This window comes from Cetorhinus maximus, chromosome 26 (genome assembly GCF_964194155.1).
Source record: "Cetorhinus maximus chromosome 26, sCetMax3.hap1.1, whole genome shotgun sequence".
NCBI classification, from domain to species: domain Eukaryota; kingdom Metazoa; phylum Chordata; class Chondrichthyes; order Lamniformes; family Cetorhinidae; genus Cetorhinus; species Cetorhinus maximus.
In genome coordinates, this window is record NC_135904.1 from 7,156,434 (window position 1) to 7,180,030 (window position 23,597).

At 46.3% G+C, this 23,597-nt stretch overlaps 1 protein-coding gene across 2 annotated transcripts; it reads right to left on the bottom strand.

Annotated features, from left to right (window-relative positions):
- Positions 1 to 2,763: 2,763 nt before the first annotated feature.
- On the bottom strand, positions 2,764 to 21,790 carry LOC144668253 (kelch-like protein 25). Of its 2 annotated transcripts, none has more exons than XM_078530048.1 (2): positions 17,946 to 21,790; positions 2,764 to 3,433 (listed from the first exon to the last, which is right to left on the bottom strand). In XM_078530048.1, the coding sequence occupies exon 1, from the start codon at positions 19,781 to 19,783 to the stop codon at positions 17,984 to 17,986; it is 1,800 nt and encodes a 599-aa protein (XP_078386174.1). In that variant the 5' UTR covers positions 19,784 to 21,790; the 3' UTR covers positions 2,764 to 3,433; positions 17,946 to 17,983. The 2 variants fall into 2 exon arrangements, with proteins under 2 accessions (XP_078386174.1, XP_078386175.1); XM_078530049.1 differs by lacking the exon at positions 2,764 to 3,433 and adding an exon at positions 13,125 to 13,377.
- Positions 21,791 to 23,597: the final 1,807 nt, after the last annotated feature.

Below are 23,597 nucleotides of genomic sequence, written 5' to 3' on the forward strand. Positions count from 1 at the left end.
GAGTTACTCGCCATAGGATTCCTAGCTTCTGACCTACCCTTGTAGCCATTGAATTGATGTGGCTCGTCCAGTTCAGTTTCTGGTAAATGGTAAACCCCAAGTTGTTGATAGTGGGGATTCGGTGATGGCAATGCCATTGAATATCAAGGGGTGATGGTTAGATTCTCTCTTGTTGGAGATGGTCATTGCCTGGCCCTTGTGTGGCACGAATGTTATTTGCCACTTATCAGCCCAAACCCGAATGTTGTCCAGGTCTTGCTGCATTTGGGCATCGACTACTTCAGTATCTGAGGAATTGCAAATGGTGCAATCATCAGTGAACATCCACACTTCTGATCTGATTTTGGAGGGAACATCATTGATGAAGCAGCTGAAGATGTTTGGGCCTAGGACACTACCCTGAGGAACTCCTGCAATGATGTCCCAGGACTGAAATGATTGGCCTCCAACAACCAGTACCATCTTCTTTAGCGCTAAGCATGACTCCATCCAGCGGAGAGTTTTCCCCCTGATTCCCATGGACTCCAGTTTTGCTAGGACTCCTTGATGCCATGCTCGGTCATACGTGGCCTTGATGTCAATGTCAATGACAGAGTCACTCTCACCTCAAGAGTTCAGCTCTTATGTCCATGTTTGGACAAGGCTGTAATGAGGTCAGGGACAGAGTGGCCCTGGTGGAATCCAAACCAAACATCAGTGAGCAGGTTACTGTTGAGAAAGTGTCACTTGATAACACTGTCAGTAACACCTTCCATCACTTTGCTAATGAGCGAGAGTGGACTGGTGGGGCGGTAATTAGCTGTGTTGAATTTATTCCACTTTTTGTGGATACACCTGGGCAATTTTCCATATTGCTGGGTAGATGCCAGTATTGTAGCTGTACTGGAACAGCTTGGGCGCAGCTGGTTCTGGAGCACAAGTCTTTAGTACTATTGCCAGCAAGTTGTCAGGGCCCATAAGCTGTGCAGTATCTAGTGCCTTTGGCTGTTTCTTGTTATCATGTGGAGTGATTCGAATTGGCTGAAGTCTGGCATCTTTGATGCTGGGAGCCTCAGGAGAAGGCTGAGATAGATCATCCACTTGACTGGCGCTTCTGGTTGACGATGGTTGCAAATGCTTCAGCCTTCTCTTTTGCACTGATGTGCTGGGCTCCCTCATTTTTGAAGATGGGGATATTTGTAAAGTCTCTTCCTCCTCCTGATAGTTGTTTAATCGTCCACGACCATTCACCATTAATCTCCCCTGCGAGTGAGATAGGACACACCCAGGGACAATGATGGTGGTGTCTGGGGCATAGGGCCGTAACTTCCTCGGAGTGGCAATCAGCGTTAGTTTGTCATTCTGTGCCCAATTACCTGTGTGGATTTTCTTCCGTGCCTGTTTTGCCTGACCTCCCGATTCAGGCCAGTGCAGGGCAATTGCCCGGAGGAAGTTTGCACTTCTGGGCAATTACTGTGTAACTCTTCACCTGTGAAGTTCCAAGAGGGGATCCCCAGCACATCTTTGGTGTACCCACCACCAATCCAGCACCTGGGAGCTCGGAGGTTATGGCCCATTGTCTGTAAAGTATGTTTTTTTTATTATTCATTTATAAGATCTGGGTGTCGCTGGCTAAGCCAGCATTTATAGCCTGTCCCTAACTGCCCTTGAGAAGGTGGTAATGTGGTGAGTGGCCTTCTTAAACTGCTGCAGTCCATGTGGTGTAGGTACACTCACAGTGCTGTTAGGGAGGGAGTTCCAGGATTTAGACCCAGCGATTCCATGAGTATGACTATGTCAGGTTGTTGCTTGACTCGTCTGTGAGACAACTCTCCCAATCTTGGCATAAGCACCCAGATGTTAGTAAGGTTTTATTCCTTATTGACTTTTCTGTAGAGGTTTGACACAACTGAATGGTTTGCTAAGCCATTTCTGCAGGCAGCTAAGAGTCAACCACGTGGTTATGGATGTGGGTCTGGACTGGCATGTAGGCCAGGCTGGGTGAGGACAGCAGATTTCTTTCTCTAAGGCCTTCGTGAACCAGATGTGTTTTTATGACAAACAACAATGGTTTCATTGTCACCATTACTGAGACTAGCTTTTAATTCCAGATTTGCTCACTGAATTTGAATTCCAGGTGCGATGGTGGGATTAGAACCCATGCCCCCCAACCCCCCCAACAAGCATTAGCCTGGGCCTCTGGATTGCTAGTCTAGTGATATGACCACTGCACCTCTGCCTCCCCATCACATTACACATTATGTATAACATTAATCAAGGCCAGTCATCTCCTGGACTTGATTTGATCAACTAAGAGGGTTGGAGACAACTTTTCCAGATTTTGTCCCCCAAATTGGACTGATTATTTGATTTTTTTAATCACTCCTAGGATTTTGCATGACTTTTGGGTGGGTTGGGATTTCACATACTATAATACACAAGGCATTGCAGTTATGTGGGTCAAACTCAATAGATCAGAATGTCTTTTCCTACCCAATAATGTTCACCAGTTGTTAATTGCGAATACATTGAAGTTACAATCCTGGAATGGAACCTCATTATGTGTGAGTAGGACACGAAGCTCTGAACTATGGATCCGTTTCCAGATCTGGCTTCTTTTGTGGTGGGACACAGCTCCATGGGTTGTCCTGAATGAATTTACTCTCCCCAGCTATGGACTCACTTGTCTTCAATAGCTCCTTGTATTCCATATTTTAACAACTCTTTCCAGGAAAATACACTTCCCGTCCTCTTCCTTTGTGCTTCATATTAGAGTCCGCAGCATTTTAATTTATTTCCTGTTTGAATTTTATTTTGTAATTAAAAACGTATCCAAAACAATACACAGAAATCATCGTTGAGTTACTTGTTCCACAGAAATTCCACACCAATATTTAAGAGAGGCATTAATCTATTTCTGATGTAGCTGCTAGTAACAAAGTTTCATAAAGTTGTGCGCAATTTGTTTTCCTGAAATATTCAAAGTAACTTGTCAAGTTCTCTCATGGAGATCTACAGCTCTTGTCCTAATAAAAAAATCCCTTTAATAAATGGTAGCAGTTCCTTTGAAAGCTGGCTCTGTGCAAATGAACAGGTTTCTAGATAAACAGCACAGCTTTCTCTACAACCAGCTTGGCCAAGAACACACAAGCAAATTCCAAAGTTGCCAAGGCAACGTCAAGTTCAACATCAAGTTCAACAGTTTAATTCAATCTTCCCCACTCCCCCCACCCACCACATCCCCCCCACCCTACCCCACCCTCCTCCTTCACTTCCTCTAAGCTTCTAAACAACACATCATCTTTCAAACTCCCAGTTACAATAACAATGACAGTCCAGCTCATCAGCCAGCCCAGCACAATTTTTGCAGTCTGCTGCTCTGTTGGAGACCAAGGGAAGCCTTTGTCCAAGACCCTGGGAGGGGCGGCCACTGGCAGCTTGGTGTGAAAATACCCTGCAGATAAAGCAGAACAAAGGGTCACGTTGAAAAGAGTTGCCTGCATCCAGTTCAATGTTTGTGACTTGTGACAAGAGAGCAAAACAGTGGTGAGTTGTAAAACCAAAAGCTTGGTGTTGCATGAGGTCCTTAGCACGTCCAATGCTGTGTCCAAAACATTTTGAAATCCTGTTACTAATTAGAAACCAGTTTAAAAGCAATGTTACAGTATCCGTGGGGGTCAGTTAGGAACAGATGCCATTATTGTATTGACTGGTGATTGAGGGTGGGAAGGGAATGATATACATTGCATTATACAGTTCACTGACACTGGTGCCCATGATAAGTGAATCCTGTTTTTAATGTACTCCCATCTATTCAGGTTTGGCTTTAATGATTGAGACAAAGAGACAAATGGGGCAAAGAGGGAGTGAGTGTGGGGGAGAGAAATGGGAGTAGGCAAAATGAGGAGCGAAAGAAAGGCAGAGAAAAAGACACAGTCAAAGAGGAAATAGATACATTACCCTGGGCCTCTGGATTACTAGTCCAGTGGTAATACCACTACGCCATCACCTCCCTGTACCTTCCTCTGCTTCAGCCACGTGTGTGCACCAACAAAGCACCTGCTGCATAGACCAGTGTTTCTCCTCCACAGGAGAAAAGATAAACAACAGATACATTTGGCAAATTAATCCAAACCATTCCTCACATCTCTGAACCCAACCTGGGAGAACACCACTCCCATCGAAGCTCCACGCGAGCTTAAGGAACAGCACCTCGCCTTCTGATACAGCCTTCTGGACTTAACATGGAGTTCAACAATTTCAGTCCATGAACTCTGGCCCCATTTGATAATTATTGCTGGTATTAATCTTGGTTTTTCATGTTTTTGTTTTCGGACAGAGCTGTTCATTATTTTGGCATTTACACTCATTCTGAACAATAATCTCTTATGTTATAAACCACTTGTAAACATTTGATTCAAACTCCCTTTTTCTTCCCTCCACTTCTGAATGATACATGTTCCCTTGCTGGCCTAGTGGGTGAAATCATGCTGGACAAATGCTTTGTTTCTTTACTACAACCTTCACCACTCCCTTCGCTTTTTGTTCCATGACATCTTTGTTATTTGATTTCTCCCGCACTCTACCCTATCCCAGACCTTCCCCTCACCTTATATAAAACTCATCACATTTCTTCCTTCAGTTCTGAAGCAGTCATATTCGACACAAATGTTAACTGTTAAGGAAATAGATAGATTTCTGGACTCTAAAGGCTTCAAGGGGTCTAGGGAGAGCACAGGAGTATGGCATTGAGACAGAGGATTAGCCAAGGTCATATCGAATGGCAGAGCAGGCTCGAAGGGCTTAATGCCCTATTCCTCCTATTTTATATGTTTCTATGTCTCTCTCTCTCTCTCTCCATAGATACTGTCAGGCCTACTGAGTATTTCCAACACTTTGTTTTTATTACTCATGTTGGACTTGTTGTCTTGTAAACGCACAATGTGCAGAAAGAAAGAACCAAAGTTTTAACAACTATACAATTGTAAAGAAACATATGCTGAATAGTTTAAGAAGTATCACAAACACATTTGAAATTGGCTTTGGGAGTTTCAAAAACAGATGTCACTAACTTGGTATCTGACTAATATATAAACAGATTTCTAGAGAACTCTCCAATGACTCAGTAGTTAAGTTGTCCAATATTCCTGCTCTTGATTACTGTCCAACGACCCCTGTTGGAAGTGTACATAACAGGATTAGGCTCAGCCCAATGCCTGCTAATATTTAACTGTCTACTGCTGGGAGATGCAAGCAAAGGAAAGCAGAGGGCAAGGCACAGAAAGGGAAAAAAAACACCTCCTGATTTCACCTTTTAAACCAGAGTGGAAGACAATAACTCTGTATGGTTGAAAAGCTGAGTACTTTCATAGGAGGAACTTTTTGCTTTGAAGGAGATGAGAAGAAAATTGGCAAATAAAGTGTAACAGCAGTCTGAATGAAGGTGAAAGAGCCGTGTCAAAATCGCAGAACTATTGTGGAAGGCCAACTCAAACCGTTTTGAGCTTAGTAACTCCTCAGCTCAGTGGTATCAGCTCCTTTGAACTGCTCTTGAGCTATTTTGAGAGAGACTGGGAAGAAGGCTTTACTTCAGCACTTACAGCCTCCAGGGCTCAGGCAAGTAGGGTGGCAGAATCTAAGAACATAAGAAATAGGAGCTGGAGTCGGCCATTCAGCCCTTCAGACCCATTCCACCATTCAATGAGATCATGGCTGATCTTCTACTTCAACACCATTCTGCTGCACTACCCCCGTATCCCTTGATGTTTTTAATATGTAGAAATCTATCGATCTCAGCCTTTAACATACTCAACGACTGAGCCTCCACAGCCAAATTAAATTAGAAAATTGCATTAGGAATCAAACAAAAAAAAAAACAGCAATAAGAAGTATATAAGTAGAGTTTGCCTTTGCCTGATATTCAATGTGCAGGTACTCCCTGAAAGGACATAATCCGCTAAAATAAAACCAAAGAACATGGGGACGAGTTGGGAAAAGCTAATCTGAAGATTCCCCATGTGCTGGGATACTACTGGAAGCACTAGTGAGCTTTTCACCATGACCAACTAGGACAACTCTTGAAGTCTTGTATCAGGGTTGATGCAGGGTTACCTGGAGTCGGATATGAAGAATACTCACCCCTAATGACGGGTCTATCCCTCCAAGTCACACCAAGATAATCAACCCATGACCTTCTAATCAGAGGAAGAGTACCACCAATCAAACCAAATCAATGTGAGTCAATTTAAAAACAAGGAAATACTTCAGAATACATTAAATATATTTCCCAGTGTAGAAAGCATAGAGAGTTTTAAGTTTAGTGTTTAATAACTTGCTGCAGTATTAAAAGGACAGGAAATTTCTAGGTCAAATAGCTCCCTCTCAAGAGACAGACACGGGGAACAGGAAGGGTCCTTTTTTTTTGGAGCCCATTGATCCAAGTTCAAGTCACTGAATTCAAGAAAGGTGGGTGGAAGGGAGCTTTTTTTTAAAGCTTACAAATAAGTGAAAATAAAGCTTTATGGAGAAGGGAGTGCAACAGTTACAGGGAACAATTAAAGGTCAAAATTTCACTTGTGTGCATAGGCTTAGTCTTTCATACACTTTCTCTGCTCTTGAATTAGAGAAAAAGCCAAGGCTCCTCCCTCTCTAGGTCAACCATTCTTTAAGGTATTTAGAGGCTCTGATTGCACCTCTCAAGGGTATTGCCATTTGATAGTTCTCCCTTTCACCTGGCTTAGAATCTGAACACTGCCCTTTCCGGCAATCTTTGGAAAACAAGTCAACCGATGACAATAAAAATACAAAGAAGTCTTTCTGAGTGAACGGAAGATCACCTGAACGGCATTGTTAATGTAACCACAGTAAACTTTCCTGGCTTAACAACACAAAACTAAGGATACGACAGTGCCCTGCTTGTGTAAGAACCAGTTCAATAGGAGGTCTGTGAGCTGGGTGGTGCAGTGGTTTACATCTTGGTGTAGCTTGGTAACACTCAAAACTCAGAAGGGGATGGGATTGCCAAGAAGGAAAAAACAATTCGGACCAGTACTCTTATTTCCCAGTTTTTACTGGATTTTTTTCGTTCCGGATAAGCAGCAGCATAACCATAACCTGACGGTCCAGTGCTGAATTGTGGGTGATCCTTCAGGTGGGATGTAAAACTGAGGTAACCTGTGCTTGTTCTAGTGAGCCTCAGATACTGCCCCCCACCCCCCAGCTTCCCCCTGTTCCTTCACCCCAACACTAGGGGAAAGCCCTCAGCTGCTAATCAGCCCTCCCCTCTGGAGCTCACTCTTCTCTACCCACCGTTTAAACAAAAGACTTCTCAAAATTCACCTTTTTAACTGTCTTGGTCATCCCTCATCTATCCCCCCATGGCTCAGACCCTTTCCCATATGTATGATATTTTTCTTCCCTCTTTTAGAAAATACATTATTTTTATATAAATATTAAAGCTGAAAGATAAATGTAAACTATGAAATGTCCCATGTTGAATTGGTGTCCTGGTAGGTATTCCTTCAATTGAAGCTGCAATAGGTTCAGTCATTTTCCTCATGGTTATTTTGGGATCCTGCTGTGCAGGAAAAAAAGCTGCCATATTTGCCTACGTAGCAAGTCACTGCACTGCAACATTTCCAAGAGACATGAGGAGACATGCAAATCTTTCTTTCCTCCTGATACTTTGAGCAAGCCTAGGCTGCTTCTCTCCTACATAAGTGCCCTACATAAATAAGATGTGTGGATACGTCAATCTAGTTCCTAGAGGTTTTTATCCCTGTAATGGAGGTATCGTCCCATTAAGCTTCCAAAAGTGAAATGTCTGTTTTAGGAGCTCACCATTGTAAAATTAAAATATTAGTTATACTAAGACTGTTCTTTAGTCTTGCAGTGAATAAAGACACAAAAACTAATCTTTCTGGTGTAGTCCCATTTTCTATATGGAAGGTATCACATTTATTCACAACTTAATGGCATTTAAAAACTCCCTCAGTTTAAGGTGTTAATTAATGCAAGCTTAGTTTTGTTGCAGAGCCAAAGAGAGAAAACAAGTAGTTTGGTGCAGAAGTGTGGTGCCAAAATTAAAAAGATTCCTGTATAATCGCTATTTTAAATCAGAATGGTAAAGATTGCCTGCGTACAGCCCCATACAGTCCTATAGGCACTAGCATCACTCCAAGACTTTGTTAGTGACCATTCGTCACTGAATGATGGCCAGCCATCCGATTAGGGATGATGTCGCTGCAAGAGTAATATTGTCCTCAAAACAACATCCCCCAGCCACAAATTCCTTCTTAGCAGCAATAGCTGTTTAGTGATCAGGAGCAAGAACCACAACCAATTTTGCCTCTTCCCTAACTCTTGAAATAGATTACAGTTTTGCTACTGTCCCACAGTTGCGATTAGTTGACTCAGCACAGGGAGTGAAACTGGGTGTATGAGCTCCACAATGAGTACAATATTTACTGACTGAGACATTACAGGTGTGGGGGATGGGTTAATAAATCCCCCCCACCCTCCCCTTCCCCTCCCCTCTCCAACGATTTTCAATAGCACAGAGAATCTTTTATATGAGTGAGCAGGCAGTGTTATGTAGCAATGTGGAACAGCACAGATTTAATATGACCTGTCTGGTAGACAAAGCCCATCAAGCTTGCATTGTTCCCTTATCACAAAGCCACATAATCAGGTCTGTTGTGGTGCAGACCAACTTGACAGGGGTCCTGAGAAGCCAACGATTCAGTGGGGTTCTGAAAGCCATCCAGTGTCTGTGAGCCTTGCGCTCGTTGAGTCCATCAGAGAGGCATCAATGCAACTCAACTAGGTCTGCATATTGTCGCCAACCTAGGCACAGCTGGTCATTTTCTAAAGCTGCTTTGACTCTCAGCATAAATCAACCCACATTCTCGAAACCTTCTTTATCTCTTTGTTCTAGTTATATAAAGTGTTTGTTTAATACTCGTTACTTAAAGCTCCATTACTGGTGGACTGGGTGCACGCAATGTGTAATGCGGCACAAAGCCCATCGCACTATTAGGGCCCAGATTCAATTGCCAGGCTGCACGGAGTTAGCCAAGAACAGCTCTCGATCTCTCCAAAGGGTTTGTTTCAGTGAGCCTGGGGTAGACAGAAGTTGAGAGAGCAGAGAAAAATCAGTCACGGGCACCAATTCAGTTGCCCTTGCTACAAATGCACAGGTTTGTGGGTGATGGATGAGGATGGCATCAAATCCCACCCCATTCCATGCCAACCCCATGTGTAAGCTCACACATGGAGAATGACACTTTACTGGTGAAATTGAAAGATACATCTTCAGGAGAGAAGATGAAGCTTCAAAAGATCACTAAAGACACATTGGTACATATATAATATATATACAAAATGAATAAAATATTAAGTTTAGGATTACAGTACTACTAAAATGTAGATAATTAGTAGGAATTTTAGGCAATTTTAAACTCATCACAATTCATTGTTCCTTCTCAATGAGAGGAACTGTTCAAAGTATAAAGCTTTTTTAAAGCAAAACAGCTAGTCTCGTTTTGGCACAGATTTAGCTGCCTTTGAGCTTTGGGATTTCATTCCAAGTTCCCAGCTACTTCCATTACTAAGGCACTAAGCAATTAGGGACTAACAATGCCACAATCATTGCCTGCTACCTCAATCTCTCAAAAGGGTTTTTAATTAGCTCCTGTACGGCATAAGCCCTCAGTGACTTTTTGCCTTCATTTGTTTACTTTCTCTTTCTCATTGATTTTCGCTTCTCCAGCATTTGCCGGTCCCTTGCAGTTCCAAGGGTCCAGGCCGCCTTCCAAGAACTCACCCAAATGACCATGTTTCACGTGTGGAGCCAGATCAAAAATCCTAGCAAGGTCTTCAGTTGTGAAGAGTGTCATTGGTAAATCTGATCTCACCCCTTGTCAGAGATTTGCACAAAAAGCCCATTCCAAGAGGAGCTCCCAAGGGAGTGAATAGCAGCAGGAACTCGAGGTAAGTTTAAGCCTGCAAGTGGCGGGGGGTTGGTGGGGGGACCCTCTAATGAGGCCAATTGCACTGCCACAGTTGCTGACCTGGCTGACAGCACCTGTCTAAGCAGAGTCTAGAGTATCAAACTCAGCACATTTCAGCCTTTTTGGCTTGGTGTCACACAAGACCATGCCCCATTTGAAGGGCGACTGAAAGAAGCTGTCAGCTGACAAAGGAAACAATTTGCTGAGAATCATTCAAGTTTGTTGGTACGTCGTGTCGAGTAAATCACATAGGCCAGAATTTTTCGCTCATTGGGCGGGCACAGGCGCGTGCCCGACCTGAACGAGTGTAAAATGACGCGCGATGACGTGGGGCAAGTGTCCCAATGTCATTGTGTACTCGCCCAAAATTTCAGTCGACGGGTGTGCATAGCAGTCTGCAGCACACCTGCCAACAATTAACAGGCCTATTAAGGCCATTAAAAATGTAATTGAATTACATTTTTCGTTGCAGGCATAAAGGCCAAGCGGCCTTTGGATTTTTTGTGAAACCTCATCCACAGGCGGGATCCGTCATTTAAAAAAAATTAAAAATTTTCGAACTACTTTTTAACATCTCCCTGCTCATGTGACAGAGTCAGGAAAGCTCTTTAACCTCAGTTGCCTCCATACCAAAACTAAACTGACCATCATCGATATACATGACCTACAATTTGTGGATGACTGCAGTATCATCGCCACTCTGCGCTAAATCTGCAAGTCATTATCAACCCCTTCAAGTCACACGAGGGGACAATTTTAAAAATCTTTCCTTTTTATTTTTCAAAATCTTCAACTGCCTCAGGGAGCTTTTCCTGCGCAAATCTGTGCGCACGTGGGCATGAAGTCACTTGCACAATCGCCCTCCTACCCTCCCCACACAGGCAGCGCTGAGCGCTGCAGCACGCGTTTCACGCTGGGCGGGCTTTAATTGGCCCGTCAGCATGAAATCGCATTCGGGCCCCGAAGGCGGGTGGCGGTCGGCTTCCCGACCGCTCCAGCTCACCCCCGCCGCACAAGGGCAAAATTCCGGCCATATGTTATTTCATTTAAGATCTTATCAGGAAATAATGCAAAAAGACAATTATTGTACAATATGGATTGGGGAACTCACATGGTAGCTTGGTCTGTTCAACATTGCTGCTGAGCTATTTGTGAGAGCGGAATCTGAAAATGGAAATGTCAGATTTTGGCTGAGAGCATATTCCATAATGAAGGAAAAACTATTATATGTAGAAAACACAATGGCACAGCATAGCAATAGTCCTGGGCATCAGGACCATCAAGTTCCCAAAAGGAGGAAGACAGAGGGTATGAGGTTCTCCTTCACAAGTTCCCAAGAGGGGGTGGGAAACAACCATCCTCACGCCAATTGTCAGAGTAATCATACTTTCTACAAAACAATTGCACATGGAAAATATATAACACAGCTCTTTGCAATGCTTTCCTTTTTCACCATCTACATCTGTGGCACATGACATGGGACTTTTTAAAAAATTCATCCATGTGATGTAGACATCGCTGGCTAGGCCAGCATTTGTTGCCCATCCCTAACTGCCCTCGAGAAGGTGGTGATGAGCCGCCTTCTTGAAGCGCTACAATCCATGTGGTGTAGGTACACCCACAGTGCTGTTAGGGAGGGAGTTCCAGGATTTTGACCCAGTGATTGTGAAGGAACGGCAATATATTTCCAAGTCAGAATGGTGTGTGGCTTGGAGGGGAACATGCAGGTGGTGGTGTTTACATGTATCTGCTGCCCTTGTCCTTCTAGGAGGTAGAGATCGCCTGTTTGGAAAGTGCTGTCAAAAAAGCCTTGGTGAACTACTGCAGTGCATCGTGCAGATGGTACACACTGCTGCCACTGTGCATTGGTGGTGGAGAGACTGAATATTTAAGGCGATGGATGGGTTGCCAATCAAGTAGGGTCCTTGACAAAAATAAAAATACCTGGAAAAACTCAGCAGGTCTGACAACATCTGCGGAGAGGGACACAGTTAATGTTTCAAGTCCGTATGACTCTTCAACAGAACTAAGGAAAAATAGAAGAGAGGTGAAATATAAGCTGGTTTAAGGGAGGGTGGGACAAGTAGAGCTGGATAGAGGGCCAGCGATAGGTGGAGATTGCCAAAAGATGTCATAGACAAAAGGACAGAGGTGTTGACGGTGGTGATATTAGCTAAGAAATATGCTAATAGGTGATATTAAGGGTAGAAAGCAGGACGAGCAAGGTAAAGACAGCCCTAGTGGGGGTGGGGTGGGGGGAAGGGATCGAAATAGGCTAATGGGTAGAGATAAAACAATGGATGGAAAAACATTTTAAAATAATGGAAATAGGTGGGAAAAGAAAAATCTATATAAATTATTGGAAAAAAGGGGGATCAGAAAGGGGGTGGGGATGGAGGATAGAGTTCATGAACTAAAATTGTTGAACTCAATATTCAGTCCGGAAGGCTGTAAAGTGCCTAGTCGGAAGATGAGGTGCTGTTCTTCCTGTTTGCGTTGAGCTTCACTGGAACAATGCAGCAAGCCAAGGACGGACATGTGGGCATGAGAGCAGGGTGGAGTGTTGAAATGGCAAGCGACAGGGAGATCTGGGTTATGCTTGCAGACAGACCGAAGGTGTTCTGCAAAGCGGTCACCCAGTCTGCGTTTGGTCTCTCCAATGTAGATGAAACCGCATTGGGAGCAGCAAATGCAGTAGACTAAATTGAGGGAAGTGTAAGTGAAATGCTGCTTCACTTGAAAGGAGTGTTTGGGCCCTTGGACGGTGAGGAGAGGGGAGTAAAGGGGCAGGTGTTGCACCTTCTGTGGTTGCATGGGAAGGTGCCGTGGGAGGGGATTGAGGTGTCGGGGGTGATGGAGGAGTGGACCAGGGTGCCCCGGAGGGAGCGATCCCTGCAGAATGCCGCCGGTTTGGGGGGGGGGGGTGGCGTGAAGGAAATATGTGTTTGGTGGTGGCATCATGCTGGAGTTGGCGGAAATGGCAAAGAATGATCCTTTGAATGTGGAGGCTGGTGGGGTGATAAGTGAGGACAAGGGGGACCCTATCATGGTTCTAGGAGGGAGAGGAAGGTGTGAGGGCGGCTGCGCGGGAGATGGGCCAGACACGGTTGAGCGCCGTCAACCACCATGGGTGGAAAACCTTGGTTAAAGGAAGAAGGAAGACATGTCAGAGGAACTGTTTTTGAAAGTGGCATCATCAGAACAGATGCGACGGAATGTAGACGAAGTAGGCTCCTTGTCCTGGAGGTATCTATTATTTGGGTTTTCATGAATTTTCACCAGCAACAACTTGAATTCTGAAGCCACCCCCCCTGCCCTTCCCCCATCCAGTTTGCGACTTGAAGTCAAACCTAAACAAATGATATCCTCTTGCTTCGAGAATGATGCCCTGCCTAAGGAGAGGACAAAAATAAACCACACTAATAAGAGGGAAGCAAAATATAGTCTAAACTGTACCCCAACATTTTGTGATGTCCAATATTAGTATATTAATAAATCTATCATCCAGCTATGCACTGCAACCCTCATGAGAACAAAATGCTTTGGAACCAGTTTAAGAACACTAATTTGTGTCTGATCATTAGCCTGTTTGAGGAAAGGGGCCATGTCTACCATCAAATTAAACCTTTTGGAGCCTGCAGAATCAATCTGTACCTCTGAGAGAAATGCTGGTGAACTTTCTGAAAGAAATTGATGCTGAATATTACAGGGCACAACTGGAAGCATAGGCGCATGGATTGATTTACGGCTTACTGAAGTACATGTCAACTTTTAATCAAGGCTACCTTAAATCTCTCTGAATTCTTTCCTGCAATTGAAGCTTCAAGTGCCTCAGCAGGAGGCCAAAAAAGACAGCCTCAAGAAGCAGAGAAGAGCTCAGGCCTAAAGCACAGTTTAAAAGTACCAGGCGGTGAATAAGGAGATGAAAGCACACATAAATTAGCTACCAGCAAAAGCCGTACATTAAAGACCCTTGTTTAGACCAGCACTGTGCGCTGTTCTGGTCTCCATATTAGAAAAAGGACATAAAAACAAGGGAGGAAGTGCAAGAGATGAACAATATGAGAAATGAGAGAGTACAACCGTCAGGAAAGACTGCAGCCTGGGGCTCTTTTCTCTATTAAAAAATAAGACTGGGAGGTGACTTGCTAGGAGTTTGTAGAATTGTGAAGTGATTTGAAAAGAAGTAAAGAAGATGCTTTTGTTTGTGGGGAGGCCAAAATTACAACAACTTGCACTAATAAAGTGCCTTTAAGGGAATGAAATGCCCCAAGGAGCTTCACAAGGTTATTATGGAACAAAAAGCCACATGAGGAGATATTAAAGCAGATGACCGAGAACTTGGTTAAAGAGCTTTAGGTTTTAAGGAGCATCTTAAAGGACAAAAGAGGCAGAGAGATATAAAGAGGGAATTCCAGCATTTAGGGCCTTGGCAGCTGAAGGCACAAAAGCTGATCCTGCAGTGATTAACATCAGGGTCGCTCCAGAGGGTTGTAGGGCTGAAGATTGCAGTGATAGCAAGGGAAAGGCCATGTAGCGTCTGAAAAATAATGAGAATTCTAAAATCGAGATTCTGCTTGACCGGGAACCAACGTATATAAGTGAGCACAGAGGAGATGATGAGTGGGATTTGATGCGACTAAACAAAACAGGTAGAACTCTGAATCTCAAGTTTGTGGTGGGTGCCTCACATGTTTATTGGAATAATCAAGTCTAGAGGTCAAAAGGCGTGGATGGGGGCTTCAGCAATACATAACCTGAGGAGGCAAGGTCAAAGTCAGGCAATTTTATGAAGGTGCAAACAGGCAGTCAAATATAACACCAAGGGTGTGGACTATCTGGTTCAGCCTCGGACAGTTGCCAGGGGGAGGGACAGAGTCAACGGCAAAGTAACAGAGCTGGTCGCAGAGATCCAAGACAATGACTTCTGACTTCCCAATATTTAACTGGAGGAAATTTCTGCTCATCCAGCACTGTTGGATGTTGGACAAGCAGCCCAATAACTTAAGAGGCAGAGGCAAGATCAAGAGCGCAGATGGTGAAGTAGAGTGGGTATTGTCTGTGTACATGTGGATACAGACACCACGATTTAAGATGATGTTGATGAGGGGCAACATATAGATGAGAAAAAGGAGGGGCCAAGGATAGACCCTTGGAGGACACATGTAGCTGTGCGGGAATGAGAAGCCAATACAGGTGATTTGCTGGTTATGACAAAATAGATCATAAAACCAGGTAAGTGTAGTCCCACCCAGGGTCATAATTATAAGAGTCACTAATAAATCCAATAAGAAACTCAGGAGAATTATTTTAACCCCCTTCCCACCCCCAGAGTGGCGAGAATATTGAACGTGCTAATACAGGGAATGGTGGAGGTGACTAAGAGACAAGTCTACGAGGGAGAAAGGAATAGGATATATTGATGGTGTGGGATGAAATATCATTGGGAGGTGATGGATCATAAACACCAGCATACACTTGTTCTGTTGAATGTCCTGTTGCAGTGCTGTAAAATTACATGTATGTAAATGTTAACTTTCCAATCAAAAGATAGAAATGCTTTAGCTTGCAGGTTTATTTCCTCCTATTTTCTCTCCTGAGAATGCTGATTGATGAGCAGCAGCAGTCCCCAGTACTTTATTCAACTGGTTGTTCTCCCTGTCTCAACATGATATTCGTGTATGGTAGACACCACAGGTAGTCCTGAATCTGTTCTTACCTAAAATTCACAGGAGCAGGTTTCAATTGTGATGCCCTTCCACACAGTCAAATGTCATGCCGACAATGCCCGGCAAAGACTCACATTAAGATTGGCCACTTGGGCAATGTATCAGAGAGCCACTGATGCCTGTATTTTTGTTTTTAAGTCAGCGGCCTGAATTTTCAGCTTGCAGGGTGGGTGCGATGGGTGGGCCCAGGATCGGCCAAGAAACAGACCGCCGACCGCGATCAGACCCGATCGCGATTTCACGCTGCCCATTGCGAAACGCGCACTAAGAAGCTCAGTGCTGCCGGGGTGGGGGGCAGGAAGAGGGCGGGCGATGACATCAACGTGAGCGCAGGCCAACGCTGACCAGAAAGCTCCCTGAAGGATGGGAGCTGAAACAGCAAAAATAAAGGTTTCAAAAGCTGAAAAAAATTGTCCATGCATCATAATCAGCCACCTGAAAACTTAGCTAATGAAAATGCTGTCCACAGAAATTTATTTATATTTTATTTCATCACCGAAATCTCATCCTGCCCGTGGATGAGGTTTGTTGAAAAATGCAAAGGCCGTGTGGCCGATTCGCCCATCTGCCAGCCGTAAGGTTGGACGGGCTACGTAAAATGAGACAATTGTGCCGTTAATGGGCTTAATTGCCCTCTTAATTGTCAGAACGCACTTGCGACTTCTGTGCAAGCCGATCAAAATATCACACAAGTGCAGGACGACACTAGGATGCTTGCCCGCCGTCATCTTGCATGATTTCACACCCAATCAGGCGTGACGGGTGAATCGGCCACGCAACCTTCGCATTTTTCAACAAACCTCATCCATGGGCAGGATGAGATTTTGGTGAAATAAAATATAAATAAATTTGTGTAGACAGCATTTTCATAAGCTAAATTTTCAGGTGGCTGATTATGATGCATGGACAATTTTTTTCAGCTTTTGAAACCTTTATTCTGGCCAGCATCTTCAGGAGAGGATGGTTAAAGCCTGTGGAGGGAGGAAAATAAAGGTTGATTTGGGCGTCAGCACATTGAAACAAGATGCCATGGACTATTAGTGTCAGCTGAGGCTCAGTGGTATTCTCACTTGACAGAGAAAGTCATGGGTACATGTTCCAATCCAAAGGCTTAAGCACAAAAATCTAGGCTCCCAATCCAGCCCGGTAACAAGGGAGTGCTGCAGTGTAGGAGGTGCCAGGTTTTGGATGAGATGTTAAACAGAGCTCCCCTGGCATCTCAGGCAGGCTGTTTTTATGTTTTTTTTACATTCGTTCCTGACATGCGAGCACCACTGGGAAAGCTAACATTCTTTGCCCATCCTTAATTGCCCTTGAGAAGATAGAAGGTATCTCACTGAAACATGCAAGATTCTGAAGGGATTTGACACAGTAGAAACCAAGAGGTCGTTTCCCCCGGCTGGGGAATCTAGAACAAGTGGGCACAGTGAGAGGATATGAGGTTGATTATTTAGGATTGAGATGAGGAGGAATTTCTTCACTCAGAGGGTTGTGAATCTTTGGAGTATAGTCATATTTTGGGCCTCTCAGGGAATCAAGGGAGAGGGTGGGAAAGTGGAGTTAAGATCAGCAATGATTGTATTGAATGGTGGAACAGGCTCAAGGGGCTCATGTGGTCGTTTCCTGCTCCTATTTCTCACTATGTAACCATTATGCACCATTTTAAAGAGCAGGGGAGCTATCTCTAGTGCCTGACCAATATTTATTCCACAGTCAACATCAGAGAACAAGGCTGTTTGTTTGTTAACATATTGCAGTTTGATAGGGACTTACTATGAGCAAATTGGCTGTATTTTTCTAGACAACAGGCATCAAAAAATTGGCTGTAGAGTGCTTTGGGGCATCTTGTGGTTGCAAAAGGCACTATATAAATACAAATCACTTGGTAATACAGAACTTGAATATTGCTTTTCATCTTGCACTCATCAGGGCAAATGTAAGAATGCTAAATTTCAAATGGTCATAATTTGTTATAGGACAGGAGAAAAGGGTGCTGATCGGTTCACAAGTTGACTCTGATTGATTGCTTTCTCCATGGCAACACCTCAAGTCAAATCAGCGCCCTTTTCTCCTGCACCATAAATTGTTGTGACGGTTTGAAATTTGGCATTCTTGCATTTGTCCGGCTGAGGGCGAGGCGTAAAGCTTCGGCCACCGGTCTCTCTTTTCAGCAATATTTAATCGCAAGCCTTTCTCTTATTTCATGCCCCTTCTGTAGGACACCCACCTAGCTTCGCCTCCCACTCCGTGTGAAGTCGGTAAAGATCAGGCAGGGAATTGCTTCCAGGTGCTGACAAAGGCGGTGGGGATGAGCGAGTAGGGCACCGTGGTGATGCTGCTCCATGTGTCCGAGGTCGGGTCATAGCAGTCCAGGCTCTTGCAACGCTGGGTGCCGAAGTAGCCGCCCACCACGTAGAGCTTATTGCCAGAGGCCACGGCGTGGCAGCTCATGCGCTTGGCGGTCATGTCGCCCACCCGCGTCCACTGGTTGGTGTCGCAGTCGAAGCGGTAGGCCGAGGCCGCTGTGAACTCGGTGTCGCCGCCCATGATGAAGATCTGGCTGCCCAGGGCGGCGGCCGCCGTGTAACGCCAGGGCTGTGGGCAGACGGCCGGCACAGCCCAGCGATCCTCCAGCGGCTCGTAACGCTGCACCCGGGCCAGCCGCTCGGCCTGGGGGAGGCCGGAGGCCGAGGCGCCGCCGAAGACGTAGAGTCGGAGCTGGGCGCTCACCACCGCCGCGTTGCTGACGCCGTCGGGGAGCGGGGCCACCATGGTCCAGGCGTTGGCGGACGGGTCGTAGCGCTCCACCTGCTTGAGGCAGACGGAGGGCGAGGCCGGCGGAGAGGCCGTGTGCCCGCCCAGCACGAACACGCCGCTCCTCAGCTCGGCGGAGCCGTGGCCGAAGCGGGCGATCAGCATTGGCGCCACTTTGGACCAATCGCCGGCCGCCGCGTCATAGACCCAGACGTCTCGCGAGACCCCGTTCTCGGGGCCCCGCCCCCCGCTGACGTAGACGCGGCGGCCCAGCGCGCAGGCGCTGAACTCCTTGCGCGGGCTGGGCAGCGTCGCCTTGGCGACGATGCGCCCCGCCCCGCGGTCCAGCTCGTACACCTGGTCGCACAGGAAGGTCCTGCCGCCCAGGATCAGCAGCGTGTGGCCCGCCCGCCGCGGCCGCGCCGCCGCCGCCGCCGCCCCCTCCACCACCTCCCGGCGCCGGATCCGCTCCTGGCAGCGGCGGGCCTCCTCCACCAGCCCCCGGCTGAGCGGGTCGTCCTCCAGCAGCCGCTCGGCCGCCGCCCAGGCCTCCAGGTAAGGGGCGGGCAGCAGGGCCAGGCGGACGTGGCGCAGCAGGCCGGCCAGGCAGCCCCGCCGGCCCCCCGCCGGGTCGTGGCGCACCCAGCGCAGGACGGCCCGGTGCACCGTCCGCTCGTCCTCGGCCTCCAGCTCGTCGCAGGCCAGCAGCTCGGCCAGCGTGGCCTCGGGCAGGCCGCACAGCTCCTCGGCCGGCCCGGCCGCCAGCTGCTCGAAGTGGGCCAGGCAGGCGGCCCGGGCCCGCTGGCGGAGGCGGCCGCACTGGTGCGCGTCCGACAGGAGCAGCAGGCCCAGGCAGTTGGAGGCCCGCAGCCGCTTCTCCAGGAAGGCGGCGGCCGCCTCGCGGATGTCCGGGAACTGCAGCATGTCGCCGGCCTGCAGCAGCCACTCGGCGTTCTCCTCGCTGATGGCCAGCCGCGCCGAGTAGGCGTAGTCCAGCAGCAGCTCCAGCGCCTCGGGCCTCACGCTGTCCCGCAGGTCCACCTCCCGGTCGCGGCTCTCCCGCAGCCCGTTGCTGAACATGGCCTCGAAGTAGCGGCTGCAGGCGGCCAGCACCGCCCGGTGGCACAGGAAGGAGCGGCTGCCGGCCCACAGGGTCACGTCGGTGAAGAGGCGCTGCCTCCGCAGGCTGTCCAGCTGGGCCAGGACCGTCTCCGGGTGGGAAGCCTTGTGGAAGAGGGAGGCGTCGCTGGAGGAGCCGCCCTCGCCGCCGCTGCTCCGGTTCCTGCGGATCTCGTGTTCACTCACCGACATGGTCAGACCCCGGCCGCATCACTCTGCAAAATACAAAACACAAGACGGGAACCTGGTTTAGGCTTTGAAGGAAGTGGTTCTCTATTAACTTAACATCTCACCGAAAATCAGCATCAAACAAGTGCAAAAAAAAAACAGGAGCAGGAGCAAACATGCTATAAAAACATTCCTTTATCTTTATTCTTTCATCAGTTTGGCTATGGGTTACCAAACATCCAGGGATTGGAGATCAATCTCCAGGACACTGCTGGGTGCAACCCTGGAGAAAAATCATTGGGACATCAAAAACGATTGCTTACCCCCCATCCTATCCCATCCCCACCCCCATTTCCCCCTATCCCCATTTCCCCCTAACCCATCCCCACCCGCATTTCCCCCTATCCCACCCCCATTTCTCTTTATCAGATATAAAAATATTGAAAAGGCTATTTGGCTGACGGTCAAGCATCATCCAATTGGGTAATGAGTCTTTTTGCTTTCTAATTGGCGTAGGCAGGCAGTAGGTCACAAGGATGGACGTGTTGGCCAACTGACCTATGGCTGGGCGCGATCCACAGCCATGTGGTTGACTCTTAACTGCCGCCTGTAATGGCCCCCAACGAGCCACCCAGTTCAAGGGCAATTAAGGATGGGCAATAAATGCTGGTCTTGCCAGCGACACCAACATCCCATGAAAGAATAAAGAAAAACAAAATGCGAAAACATGTTTTAGGCTTTCAAGAGAACAGTTGTATTAATTTAGCACATCTCACAGAAAATAACCCTGGAACATGCAGAACAAACACCCCTGATGTGTAAAGGCTTGGGGCAAAAAACAGAATTCAGTTGGGAAAAAATTAAAAGAAGCACTGCCATTGGGACCCGACCTTTTTTTCTCAAACAGCTCCCCCTTTAAAACACCGACACTCATCGCATTCTGTTTGGAATGCATTCTACTGTAATACCAGCTGGAACAGTTTTGATTACAGCTGAGGCCAATTCACAAATAAAGATCCAACAATTTTTCCAGAGTCACCAACAACGCAATGCCAGTTTGAAAAAGGTGTGAAATCGCAACTGCTCAAGGTAGTCTCCCCACACAGGCCTCTCTCCTCTTCACTCATGAAGGTGCCTGTTCATGTTAAGGTTTGGTCCCATAGTTATTGACACCTCAAGCTAAATCTGGCCATTCTTTATTCAAGAGCTGGACAATGCATTGGCATTGCTGACAGACATACATGTGGACATCAGGTACAGGCAGAACAGACCAGTGTGTGGTGTGCACCACAACCGAATAACCTGTGAATGCACCTGTGTCTCAGTTTGCCTGTAGAATGATGCCTATAGCACCATAGCCCAACATGTGTCAGCACGCTCAAGCAAGGTGGTGGGATTGAGAAAGGTTACACAAAAAATGGTCAACATCAGCAGGTGAAAGATGAGGGAACCTCAGATTTCTGCTGAAGGGTTCCATCAGAAACCTCAAACTGCTTTTCTCCTGGTAGATGCTGTTGCATTTCCAGCATTTTCTAACTTCCAGTCAACGACATGTCTAATTTTGATCCTAACACAACCACAAAACAGACCATTATAGTAGCCTTCCCCCAAAAGAGGATTCCTCTCAAGAAAAGTCAAATTTAGCTGATAATCAGAATGGAAAATGCCCAGGATGGAATCCTCACTCCTCCAGAAATTTCATAGAAATGAAGGACATTCTGAATTCCAGAGAGAGTCCTGACTTTGGGAATATTTAACAGTTTCATGCTAAGCTCAAATTTGCATTAAACTCCTGTCTGCATTACAGTATTTAGCACAGGATAACTTGTGTTAAACTGCACAAGGGGAATTGAATGCAAACACATACGGGATTGATCATGATTATGGGCAGAACTTTTTGTCCTGTGGGTGGGCATGCGCCCGACCCAAATGGGAGTGAAATAGTGCACATTGATGTCGGGCGAGCGTCCCGACGTCATCACACTCGCGATATTTCGCTCGGTGGGCGCGCGCCACAATAAAGAGGCCTATTAAAGCCCTTAATCAATTAATTAAATTGAATTTTTCACTGCCTGTCCAACTGTTTGGTTGGCGGGCGAGCGAATAGGCCAGGCGGCCTTTGCATTTTTAATGAAACCTCATCCATGGGCAGGATGAGGTTTCAGACAGTAAATTTAAAAAAAATAAATAACTCATTTTTAACATGTCCCTGCTCATGTGACAGAGTCCCAAGGGGGGACATGTTTTCCTTATTTTTGAAATTCTTATTTTTAATGTTAAAAATCTTCAGCTCCCTGATGCAGTTCTGTGCCCTCAGGGAGCATGCGCTGACTTCCACGCTCGCCCTCCTCCCTGCCCAGGAAGCGCTGAGCGTTTCAGTGCGTGATTCATACTGGCTGGACATTAATTGGGCAGTCAGTGTGAAATCGCGGTTGGGGCCCGATCGTGGGTGGCTGACCATTGCCGTGGCCGCTCACGGGCCTGCCCGCCACACCAGCCCGATGAGGGGAAAATCCTCCCCTATGACTTTTCACTCTAACCTGACACAACATTTTCAGTTCTGAAGAAGAGCTATAGTGAACTTGAAGCATTAACTCTGTTTCTCTCTCCACACATGCTGCCAGACCGGCTGAGTTTTTCCAGCACTTTCTGTTTTTATTTTAGATCTTGCAGTATTTTGCTTTTATTCTGGTCAAATGAACATTTGGGGAGATACCGTGTCTCTCATTCACATGCACATCCATGTTCAGTGGAATACACTGTCTCTGTCAATGCTCCTCTGGAGCAATGCTCTGGCTAGACAGGCTCCACAAGTCTCCCACAGGACAATTACAATTTTGTATATTTGCAGTGTTGGTGAAGCCCGATTTCACAGTTTCCCTAGCTGGAACTCAATTTAAAAAGAAAATACTTTTTATATAGCACCCTGTCACTTTGTGGAACGGTTTCAAAGTGCCTCACCCGATGAATCACCTTTTGATGTGCGGTGATTAGTACTTAGGCAAATACCACAACAATTCTGCATCAGCAACATCTCAAAACAACAACGAGATGAACGGACAGTTTGCTTTCTGCTTCATGTGTTAGAGGAGGAATGTTGTCTAGAATACACAAAGAACTTTATTCTTCATGGCTTCTTTTGTAAAAATCCACACAATTATGCAAAAATGGGCCCTGTTTATTTCACAGGAGGTGATGGTGCTGGGTGTGGATGGGTATCAGGTGTCATCGAAAGGACGACACCCCCAACAATAAGCTGTCAGTATAATTTTGGATCCTCAGCTTCCAGGTGATGAACTGAAACCCAGAACTTACTGACCCAAAGCAATGTGGTGCTGTCAACCAAGCCAAACTGACACATTTCCAGAAAAGCTATGTAATGAATGCTGTCTGCCACATATTTGGCTTGAGGGAATGTTTTGGGTATGTGGTGGGTAGGTGACCAAAAATTCCAGTCTGAGGATTTAAGCCTGATGTCAACACACACACACACACTCTTCATCCTCTTGCCCTCTTGGAGATATAATTAGAAGAAGCTTCTGCCACATGCGCAAGATTAGGATCTCACAGACGTGGCCTCTCGGTGCTGAACACCAGATCTTCAAAAGAACATTCCTGCAATCTGCTGACCTATGGCACAACACACATCAAGAATCACCAAACGTCTGACTCAAAGTAAATATCGTAGTCAAAGACCGAGAGAGGAAATATTTTCTTTGTAAATCCGCACTTTATCTGACATTTGAAAGGTTAAACAGATCCTGTTCCAATACTTTACTGCACAATCTCATCCCAACAACTTCCTGTCTTATACAAGGCCAGACAAATTTTAGAGCTT